Genomic DNA, 12,343 nt, shown 5'->3' on the forward strand with positions numbered 1-12,343 from the left:
CGAGTATCGAATATTTTCCTTAGTATCGGTATCGAGTTGAAAAGTTTAGTATCGTGACAACCCTAGTCCACATCTAAACATTTATGAATGCCCAATACAGAATAGTAGACACCTGTCCTTCAGCATAATCCAAAAAGGGCTTCCATATGCGTCCAAAAATGTCAGTCTTAGAGTGGACGAGGCACGTTAGGAAGTCAAGAGGGATATGTTCCAAAACAAGCTTCTTACATGCAAAAATACTGGGAGATTTATTAGAGAGCCAATGTAACAAGATATTCTTTCTTGCACAGAAAGTCAAGACATTATACAACTTACTCTTGTGTTGATTTTGGATATGTTTATTTGGTAAACCAAGGAGAAAAGACACTAGATCAAGATCAATGTTGGTTTTGATGATTTTACTAGTCTCAATCAGAATAGACTTCCAGTATGACTGGATCTTGGGGCATAACCACAGTCAGTGTGTGAGGCCGCCTTCATGTATTTTGCACTTAGGGCACAGTAAAGAGGACCCAGGTTTAAACTTAGACACCCGGTTTGGGGCCAAGTGAGCTCTTTGTAGTAATTTAAGTTGCAATGCCCAGGAGCGATTACAGATAGTAATTTTTCTGGCCGAGTTCCAAATACTGCTCCACATTTCATCGGTAATCTCGATATTCAGCTCTCCTCCCCAGGCCTGGGCCAGTTGGTAAGTAATAATTATGACATTTTAATATTTTATAGCATATACTGAGTGACACTTAACGAGTACCGAAAAAACAAATTTTCAATGCCCTAAACCTCAGTGTCCCCGAGTAGAGTTGTTTCTTTTTTAACAAAGTCTCCTATCTGGAAGACACGGAAGAGGTTATTTTTCCCTACTCCAAAAGCTTCCACAACTTGATTAAACAACATAAGGATCCCCTCCTTAAAAAGACAGCCCAGAGAAGAGATACCCTTAGCCACCCATTCCCAAAAACCTGCATCTGTCATACCCGGAAGAAAGTCAGGGTTCTGGAAAAAAGGGGATGTTTGGGGATGTTTTCCCAATTCTTACCTCGATATGTCGAACCGCCCTCCAAGCTTTGACTGTATTCATGGTAATTTGATAATTACAACATTTATTTATCGTATGCATATTTTTAACAAAAAGCAGGCTTTTAAGAGGGCAGTCGCATAATGAGGCTTCTATGTCCAGCCACACTGTGGGTTGATTTCCAGATATCCACTCCCGTGCATATAATATAAGAGAACTCAACTGATTTTTTAGATCTGGAAGATCCCATGTTCCTTGGTAGCTATAGTGTTGACATTTTAATTAATGGCCTTCTTTTGGCCCAAATAAAGGATTCAAACAAACTCTTCAATTTTTGGATCCACCTCTGGGTAAACAAGATAGGAATCATCCTAAGAAGGTATAACAAGCGTGGGAGAATGGTCATCTTAAGAAGCGAAATTCTGCCCAACCAAGATATGGGAAGACAATTCCAGCGTTCGAGGTCTAGCTTAATTTTTTTCAAATAATGGGACAAGGTTAGCTTTAAACATCTGATTGAAGTTAGGCGTAACAAATATGCAGAGATATTTAAATCCTGCAGGGGACCATTTAAAAGGGGAGCAAGGGGTATAGAGTTGTCGACCCAGGGGCATGGCCTCGGATTTGGAGAAGTTTATTTTGTATCACGAAAATGAACCAAACTGATTAATAATTGCGTTGACCCTTTTCGACTAAAGTGGTACGTCTGGAGAGAAACAACAGAACATCGGCATATAGAGAAATTTTATGGGTTCCCCGATCAGTGTTGACACCGTATACAGTGGGGTCACTAAGAATTGCTTCAGCCAGTGGTTCGATTGCGAGAGGGAATAAAAGAGGCGAAAGGGGGCAGCCCTGCCTGTTTCCCCTTTCCAGCTCAAAATTTCTAGACCTAACTCTATTTGTAATAACTGCTGCTAAAGGACAACTGTAGAGGACTTTAATCCAACTAATAAAATTCGGGACCAATCCAAATTGATGCAGGGTATGGAAAAGGTAAGGCCACTCCACACGGTTGAACGCTTTCTCTGCATCTAAGGAGACTACAAGGCCATCCATTGCCCGCCGTTGATATAGCTGAATCACATTCAAAAGACGTCTGATATTGTTACAGGAATTACGACCCTTGATAAAACCTGTTGGGTCTATGCCTATCAAAATGGGTAGAAGGTTTTCCAAGCATGTTGCTAGGATTTTGGATAGTATTTTCAAAGCAATGAAATAGGTCTGTAAGCACCACAGTTTTCTGGAGGTTTTTAGATTTCTTAGGAATTACGGATATATTTGCTTCCTGAAGGGGTGGGAGGAGGACACCGTTATCAAATGAGTCATTCAGCATAGATAAATAGGACTTTAACAGCAAATACTTAGATGTTTTATAGAATTCCGAAGTAAGCCTGTCCGGGCCCTGGGCTTTCCCTCCCTGGAGGGATGTGATTGCTCTTTCAACCTGTGCCTCTGATATTTCTGCATTTAGGTCTTTCTTTTTGCCCTCTGGTAGATTGGGCAATTTCATCTTTGAGAAAAATGCTTCCATTAAAGATTGGGAGTTTTCACATTGCTAGGATTGATATAATTTTTTTGTATAATTCAAAGAAAGCTGCATTAATTTTCTCTGGGTCTGTAGAGCATGAATAGCCTGGGTGCCATTCCGAACTTAGTCCCGCCCACAAGGATTGAGGTCGGGAAGTTCGGTCTGGCATTGCTCCATAGTAGCGCGAGTATGATCGCCCACCCTCTGGCGATCCAATCAAATTGTCAGGGCGGGCTTTATACGCTGATGGACAGATGGTCAACAGTAATGTAATCAACCATGTGACCAAAGCGCGCTTGGGTGACAACAACAATGGCTGCGTCTCAATTCGCAGGCTGCCGCTGGAGAGTTGAGGTGAGTAGATTCTGCTATTAGCTCTGTTCTAGAAGATATCGACAGGAAATTAATTTTTAAAGAGGAACAGAGAAACGCGATCAAGGCTCATCTTCTTATTCTAGGCGTGCAACTGCACGCTTTGATTTTTGTTGACAACAACTATGCGTCACTTAACATACGTCACGCACTCCGTTGTTCTTATTGGTTGTAGGTCTATCCAATTGAGTGCAGAGGCATTTTTTTCCCTGGTTCGTTCAAAACGCCCCATAATCACAGCTCTATGGAGCAGTATCAGACTCATATTCTGACTAGAATTGAGTAGGACTACGTCAGGCTAGAGCATGAACCCCTCTGGTCGGAAATTAAACCAATTGTTTGGGAGGTCTTCCGCGTTTTTTTAAATTAGGAGAGATATCTGCTTGGTTTGTCCCCATAATCAAACAGTCATTGTTTGGCAAATTTGACCGTTCTGTGTTAGTAATGTGTTTAGTGAACACCGGATAGCACTGAGCTCCCCCAACTTAGACCGTGAGGGTTTTTTAACATATTCTTCTTCCGTGAATCTAAGCTTTCTTTCTGATATGTTGTCGTTCTGTAATTCTTAGTTTTTTGCTGCTCCTATAGGATATTATTAATCCTCTACTAAATGCCTTAGCGGTGTCCCAAAGCAAGGAGGGGCTGCTAGCAGAGGGAGAATTGATAGCAAGAAATTGTTTGAATTCTGTTCTAAAATACTCAGCAAATTTTTCATCTTTTAAAATGAAAGGATTTATTCTCAAGTGATTTTATTGAACCTGAGCATTTTTAAGGGTAAAATTTAAATACACTGCAGCATGGTCAGAAATAACAATGTGTCCTATTTTATCTGAAGCAACTTGTCCTAAAATATTTTTTGGGAGGAAAAAATAGTCAATACGGGTGTGACATTTATGGGGGTTAGAGTAGAAATCCTTTTCAGCAGGGTGAAAGTACTTTCCATGTGTCCACAAATCCCACCTCCTCAAAAATATAAAAAATCTGATTTGATTTATTGGAAGGGGCTAATGGGAAACCTATCAATCAGTGGATTTTTAAGACAGTTAAAATCACCTCCTACATCAGATTTTCAAGAGAGAGGCCTGCAAGTTTTGCCATTATTTCCATTAGGAAATTAATAGGATGACCTGGTGAAAAATAAACATTCAGTATGGCAAATTCTTCCCCATTTATCATTGCTCTAACAAGTAAATACCTCCCGTATGCATATTTAATTCATTCCATGGCTTTGAAGGGCACAGATTTTTTTATAAGAATTGCAACTCCTCTTTTGCTAGTGAAAGAGCAACTTGTTCAAAACCACATTGTTGCAATTTTAAGTGCTTGGAGTAGTTTAAGTGTCTCCTGCAGCAGCGCTATATCTACGCCTTCCTTCTTAGTGGCTAAGAGGATCTTTTTTTTTATAATTAATGAATGACTTCCCTTAATAATCCATGTACATATTTTTATCATTTATGATCCAAAATCATAATGCAATGCCACCCGAATAATGGTTACATACAAGAACTGCACTGAGCTTAGCTGAACAGTACCCGACCAACACCAACAATTTAGAACCAAAACAAAATGGTAAAATGCGTTTTCCAGGCACGCTTTCCCCCTAAACACACAGGGGGCCATCCTTTCTTTTAACCAAGCAGGTGTTTTTCACCTCCCTGATGAAGACACACACAGGTAAACAAACACAAAAGAAAGAGTCCAACATCTATCATTCCCACGCACCATTACACAAAAAAGAAACTCAGGAATGCACAACTGAGCAGATAAGTTTGAAAGAAGTCACCACTTGACCTTATACGCGAAGACGGAAAACAAAAAGAATCAAAAGGTATTTGGAGATAAAACCCCCGACACAGTCCGTTCCAGAGCGCTTTCCCTACGCAAACCTCCGCTGGCGTAATTTCAGCGTAAGTTGCCCATAAACTCCATCACCTTATCCGGCGAAGCAAAAATCTTTGCTTCTCCATCGCGTATGATCCTCAACCTGGCCGGGTATAGGAGGGAGTACTGGATTCCTGCCTCCCGCAACCGGTCGCTTCACCGCATCGAATCCTTTCCGCCTGCATGCCGTGTCTGCCGAAAAGTCCTGGAAGAACATGATCCTCGAGTTCTGATACATCAAGGGCTGGTCTCCGCTCCCCGCTCGCCGTGCAGCTTCGAGAACCCGCTGTTCATCCCGGTAATTATGGAATCTGATCAGCACCCATCTTGGTCTCTGTGTCAGTCCGGGCTGTGGAGCGAATGTGCAGTGTGCCCTTTTGAGCTTAATCCGGCCGCTCTTGGTCTCGATTTGTAGGAATTCAGGCAGCTAATTTTTGAAGAAAGTTAGGGCTCCGGGACCAGACTCAAAGCCCTCTTTTAAACCAAGCACCGAATAATCTTTCTCTTGCCTCTATCTTAAATTTCATCAATTGGCTGAGCCATTGTTAGTACTTCTTTTTCCAACATTTTTATGTGTGCTGTAGCCTGGTCCAGGCTGTCCTCTCGAGCTGCAGTCCTGTCCTCCGCATTTGTTGTGTGTTGGACCAACTCCTTTATCTCCATAGCTTGGCTCTTGAGCATTTCAGTCAGAATATCTACCTTCTGGGAGATAACTGATTAAATGTTCCCTGTGATTTCTTCAATAACTTGGCGTAGAGCAGGATCGAGTGTGGCGGTCCAACTAACCTCTGGCAGCTCAACAGCTAGCTCCGTGTTAGCCATGTTACCTGTGCTAGCAAGTTGTGATTCTGTGTCGCAGGTCTTATTGATTTTCTTTAGGATTTTGGGAGGCATTGAGCTGGATTGAGCCGAAGGAGCGTTCATCAGCGTTCATTTTACTGCGTTTAGTTGAAGGTCTTGGTAAAAGCAAGCACACTATAAATGGAGATATCTGCAATGCCTCTTCATGCTGTCCAAGAGCAGTGTTAGGAACTACTTTAAAAAGTAACTAGTTATAATTACTTCTCTAAAAAAGTAGCTCATTCAAAGTAACTAGTTATTAGTCAGAGTAACGATGTAGTTACTTTTTATGATCTATGTTGAAGAATTCCTTCTTCCTGTTATTTGAGCTCTGAACACAGGAGGTTCCGTTTTGGAATATAGAATGTTTATTATTAATTAATGAATTACATAATTAAAGTTGTAGGGAAATCATATTTACATTTGAAATCATACTGGCTTAAAGATGTATATAAATGTACTCTTTATCGGACCATATTGTCCCAAAAGTTACTAAATTCTTAAGTTTAAATTAAAGTTTCTATTTAAAAAAAAATCCTGTCTTAAAATCTGTGTTGTTGTTTTTTTTTTTTTTCGTTATTTTATTCACGCCAGTTAGTTAGCCTGAACACCTAAATTTGACTAACCGTATATCAAAGGTCATCCGTCAATCAAATGTTTTCATTCATATCTTCTTGATTCATATGTCGCAGCTTATATACGCAACGGTTGAAATAACGAATAAGAATAATTTACTTTACCATTTAGTAACTTACCAGTGTTTACGGAGATTGACCTCTGTATCTTCAGCAGGCGTAGAGCTAACAGAACTGGTAGCCTTGCGAGGCAAGGGCTCAAACATGTACGGCTGGAAGCCTTCTACACCAAACCAAGCTTTTGCCGCACTGGCGTCCTCTTCCACAACATCTCCTCCTCTAAATAAAAAATGTATGACGGAGGAGACTCATCCACGACCTCAAACACAGAACTCTCCTGCCCCCTACATGTTTCCGCTGTCCATAGCGTTCCTTGACAGTGTCGTTGCTAAGTTCTACTTGGTCCCAATGTCCCATTGGGAACTTACTAGCACTAAGTTGCTAACTGGTTAGCAAGATGCTTCCGAGACACCGGCCACAATCTTGCTTGCAAACCTTCCACCAGAATAATCCCGCCCTTGATAATCGACCAGTCACATTCACTTTATTCACTCATGTAAATTCTGGCACCACTCGGGAGAAGTCGGAAATGCAACCATTGGAACAGCGGCTTCCCTTAGACTTTAATAGTACTTCTTATCTGAAAGCCTTGATTAAAAATGTGTGTGGATGAATAAGTGAGTTGGAATATAATTATGGTGATTTGAACAATAAAATGTTTTAGAACTGATATTTTTGCACTTTTACTTCATTTAACTTGCTATAGAATAGGTATGGAGGTTGGTTACACTATACTGTATAATATTTTTAACTTTATAATCCCAGCTCTTCTGTTTGGGGAAAAGCATAACTCATGGAAGACAAATCAGTATTACACATATAAAGTAGAGAACGTGTTTATAAGTGCAGCAAGCTGTTAGTCAGTGAGATGATGTGAGGAGCTTCTTTAGATAGCAGTTGCCTCTAAGAGACCTTTTATAAAGTATTTTTTATTCCAGACACAATGAACAGAAACCTTTAGAGCTTAGAGATAGCTTTATTTTAAGAAAAGCTGTCATTGCATCAGTGGCTCTGTGCCATCTTCTCTGCTCTGTATTCAAGTCGGGCTAAACAAACACCCGCCCACATTACAGCTTCTCAGCCGGTTGGCATCACATATGCCTATCTCAGGTCTCAGCCTGTCACTGCAGAGGAAACATGCTTATAAAAATTTGCTTTGATGGAATGGAGTCGTAAGGCAAGTGACGTAACGCTGTTACTAATATGGGAAAATCAATTACCGTATTTTCAGGACTATAAGACGCTACTTTTTCCCACCTTTTGAAGTATCTGCCTTATGAGAAGGTGCAGCTTTTCTGTGGATTTTTTCTAACCACCAGAGAAGGAAGTCAAAGGCCATTTCTCAAGTCACTAGAATGCGAGTAGGGACTCCTGTCCTCGCCAAGTCTGTTCTTAAGAATAGTGTGGTAACAGGATAGTGTGGACTCGGGGAGAACGGGAGCATGCAGCATAAATATGGGTCAATTGGAACAGAAGTGTACTCGTGACGTCAGCTTGTCTGGAGCTGCATTTTACCTCCTGTTATTAATAGTCTACAGATAATAATAAAGTATTACCTTTTTCATTTGGGGGAATAATAATTAACAAAGTCAGATAAACACAAATTAAATGAACATTTTGCCAAATAAAACAATAAAACTCGCCATTAGAGCCAGCGGTACTGCATACACAGCTATGCTGAGAGAGGGTTGCTGCAGACTGGCCAAAATTAGCCCTAGCTGCGGTAAGCCTCGGAGATCCGCTGGTTGCCCGGTCCTCTCAACATCAGAACTTTTTATAAATTATCCACTAAAACAGGCTACATGTAGAGCTCCCCCTACAGGTTTGGTGGGAGACAGTTCAGTAGATATCAGCTGCTTATAGCCTGGTCCAATTTATACATGTGTTTCCAGTTTTTTTCAAAAAAATGTTGTGGGTGCGGCTTATAGTGAGGTGTGCTCTATAGGAAAATATGGTAGTTAGATATCTTTTTCAGAAAGAAACTAACTTAGTTACTAACACTGCACACAAAGCAGATGGCCCGACCGGCACAAAACTCCATTTTTATAGAAATGCCCACCTGGTTTCAAGCAACAAACCGCTCTGTAGGAGGAACTCATTTATGCGGAGTGTCACTGAGCTAATATACCGAGTTATTTTTAGAAACTGGTGGTGGGGGGCACAGTGTGACACACAGCTGTTCTCTCCAGCTGTGTGTTGGGTGCACTAGTGTTGGTGCTACCAACTAGGCTGTACAATAACAGCAGATGAAGTTTCAGTGCCGTGTGGGAAACAACAACATCAACAGACTATTGACCTCAGAGATCAGAGAATAACTCTGACATCAAATATGATACATTTACCTGGCTGAAAAAGCAAAGTTAGTCAGTTATATGAAGTTATGATGATGTTGATTAATTACATATTACCACAGTGTTAATATGATTGCTCTGAAACAAAAACACAAAAAAGTATTTCTGTTATAACATTCAACAGCAGCTAGATTCTGGTAGTATTATATACACTAACTCTAAGTTTATCGTTGTTTGAGGTTTGTTCTGCTCAGCTTTTTATTAGGTTCAATGAGTCTATTTGAATAAGTTAACTCTATGTTTCCCTTTACTGAAACAAAAACATGTCCTTCCATCTTTCCCCTCCTTAGGGTGGACAAAGTTTTGTCCCATTATGTTCACTTATTTAGTAACTGTAAGGGACTGTGGTCTGTTGGTAACAGGAAAATGTCAAGTTGTGTGTCATCTGATTTATTACATAGAGAGAAGCTGTAATGTTCTGTGAGCTGGGCTAGGGGGAGCAGGCACATTCTAAATAAAGGCCTCAGATTGAAGCCTTGTGGAACCCCTCATAGAAACCTTGTTGGTGTTTTTATGTATAATTGCAAAAAGTTTGCTGGGCATCATAATGTCAAATTCTGTGGTGATCTAACATTCCTCTTCTACTTTCCTGCAAGAGAATAAATACCAAAAATACCATAAATACCTATAACTGTAAACATATATAACACATCTTAGGACTGGTTCATGTGACCTGTGGTAAATATCAGTCATCTAAAACTATAGAAAAAGGAAGTGAACCTCCGGTGGAGATATTTGAAATTTTACATAGAAGAGGCCAAAAGTTTTCCTTCCCTTTACCAAATCTCATCATTTTTAATTATCTCTTAAAGTGATTTCATTTGTCAAGCCTTTCAAATATTTTATCAATGTTTTTTTTTCTTTGCCATAAATGTTACATTTCTGGCTTCTGCATAACTAGAAAGACTGTATTAAACACAAGTTTAAAAAAAACACAAGAAATATTCCCTTAAATCTTTCACTTGCATTAAGGTTCCTAACATCCGCTTTATTAAAGGAGAGATGAAATTACAAGGACATTTCTCCAACATCCTCACAATGAATTGAAACCTCATCAGGGAAGGCGGCTTCTGTTTGTTGGATTCAGTATGCTGGGCTTAATGACTTACATTGAATCATGAAAAGTCAAATTATTCATCAGTTAAAAATGTTTTAATAACCTTCAAACATTTTCAAATTAAAAATGTTTGAAGGTTAAAACTGAATGGATTCTGATGGTCTAAAATGGGGATGTTTTTTTTTTTACACGTACCTTTATGCTTTGTGTTACAGAGTTCAATATTTGGCTCCTCTGGTTCCTGGGGATCGTTCCCTCATCAGCCTGGATACTGTCCTATGCAATCTGGAAACCAGTAAGTTCATCATAACTTCGGTTTACACAAAACACTGTAAAAAAACATAAAAAAAAAAAAATGCAAGTGAAATAAAAGTTGATATATGTTTATTATGTTTAACACAGCAAATTAAACCCCCTAGAAACAGAAAGTAAACGTCCCTGTGTTCAAAAATGCTTTCACCTGGCGTGACCTAATGGAATCGCCACACCATCTCTCCGGATGGTCTAATCTTTCAGACCTCTCATTTCCTGCTGTAGGCGGCTTGACGTCAGCCTACATTTGGGTTGGGGGAGCGTTAGACTTCCTGCACGTTAGAGCTGCTTGTGTCCTTTTAAACAGGAGCTGTGTGATAGTTGGTGGTTGCAGAAATATGTTTGTGTTTCTTGCTAGTCAGCAGCAGCGCCAGCAGCCTATCAGAAGGTAGAGAAACGCTGCTGCTTTGCACTGAGGAAGAACACTTTAGCTCTCAGTTTTACAGAACATATTCTAGATCATCTGTCATATATCTCCATCCTTTATGTCAGGTTGAAGTTTTCTGTGTAGAAACATCCAAAATGATTTAGGTTTTTTGTTCTCCCCAATGACGAATTGTTTCTTCACATAGTTGTGTTTCGTTTTGATACCCCGATCTCATTTCTTTGAAAGTCAAAACATCTGGTGACGTGAAGGTGCAGTGTGTGGTTTTCAAGCTCACTCAAAGTGGAGTTTTATGATATCAAGCTCATTGTAGAGTACTTTATCTCACTTTCTATCTTACTATATACAGAGAGGAAAGAAAGCCAAAGAAGGGTCTGCGGTTAAGAGCAATATAAGAAAGAATAAGTAATGCCTCTATTGCCCCACTGTGGGGAAATGATGCGATTGATTATGTTTCCTTAGAATTGAGGTGTTTAGATTTCGTCTTGCATAATTTAAGTAAGGTGGCCTTTGAAAAAGCCAGAGACTAGTGTCATGCTCAATACTGTTGTGTTTGCAGGCTTTTTTTTTCTGCTTGCAGAGATTTCCTGGAACATTGAGGCCTGTTTTTTTTTTTAAGAAACAGGACAGAGAACTTAAACCAGCAGTTTTTGTATGACTACCTGTAATTGTTTTTACTTCTGGTTTTCATATTCCCGTGAATTTTGGTTTCCTTTTGATGCTCATGCAGCCTTTTGAGGGATTACCTTTGCAAACTCCTGCAAAAGTATAATGTAGATTCTCATAGAGAACATGAAGAGAAGTGATATGTTTACAGCATTGAGGAGAAAATGTGCATGAGAGGTGCTATGTTAGCTCAGATTGTCTACCTACAGCAACCCCCACACATATGCACAGAGCATACTGGTTCTACAAAGCATCATTAAACACAAAAACAAGGAAATAGACTACTTCAGAATGAGTCAACCTCTTAATTTCTACTTTCAAAGCTGTGATTAGGCAGAAATAGGACGAGTGATTTGCTGGGATTTTTGCTTTAGTGTAAGAAAGTATTAGAATATGCTAGGCAGCATCAGGCTGTCTATTGTGGAATCAGAACCAGACTTTTACAAACCACAGAAACATTTTCTGCTTACTCTATGTGAACAAAAACACATAGTTTTTTCAGATTATTGACAGTTCATATGCTAACACAATTTACCATTAGTGTGATAACATTTCTACATTTTTAATTCTAGGCAGATTGTGGCTGACTCAGGTGGTACTTAGTTTTCAGAAAATCTCAATAGTTAAAACCAGATAAATGCATGTATATATCTGGTATAATGTTCTTACATTAGTTAAAACTAATTCTACCTGTTGTAGAAGAGGTAGAATTTCGACCATTTGATGAATATTTTTTTTTAGTTTAAGCGACCGCAGATCACTTTAATAAGGCCCAGTCTACGCAGAGCTTAAGTGGTTTTCTTAACGTATTTTTGAAAAATGATTCAGAATGTAAAGATTCAAAGGATGTTCATGTAATAATGTGGATAATTAAACTTTTTCTTAGTTTTTGCTTTAGCTAGCAGCTTTATGATCTCTTACTTTTGTTCTGTGCTTCAGTCAAACAGAAACATGTTTAACTCTGGGACACAGAATATGTCCATGTGCTACAAAGCTTGGTAGCTGAACATCTCTACGCTGTATATATTTTCATATTTTTGTTTGCAGAGCTGAATCTGACCATTTCAGACATCTGGAAATTGTAAATGAGGTTGACTGGGATGTGGCTGATCTCTTTTTTTTTTTTTTTTTTTTTTTTTTTGATGTCACATAAAGGAACAGTTTGCTTAAAGTGTTTACAGCCTTAAGTACATCAAAAGTTTATTAATTTAATTGTAGAATGTCATCATGATTGT

The 12,343-nt window shown here is 39.3% G+C and overlaps 1 protein-coding gene across 2 annotated transcripts in view; it reads left to right on the plus strand.

The window, feature by feature from the left end:
* The window catches only part of sbno2 (strawberry notch homolog 2 (Drosophila)), an 89,270-nt gene that overhangs the window by 23,605 nt on the left and 53,322 nt on the right, over positions 1 to 12,343 (plus strand). For both annotated transcript variants that reach the window (XM_015395296.1, XM_015395297.1), the window contains exon 3: positions 9,961 to 10,040. In XM_015395296.1, coding sequence (XP_015250782.1) covers positions 9,961 to 10,040 — 80 coding nt within the window. The remainder of the gene's footprint in view (positions 1 to 9,960; positions 10,041 to 12,343) is intronic.

Source organism: Cyprinodon variegatus, unplaced genomic scaffold, assembly GCF_000732505.1.
Source record: "Cyprinodon variegatus isolate N-32 unplaced genomic scaffold, C_variegatus-1.0 Scaffold735, whole genome shotgun sequence".
NCBI lineage: Eukaryota > Metazoa > Chordata > Actinopteri > Cyprinodontiformes > Cyprinodontidae > Cyprinodon > Cyprinodon variegatus.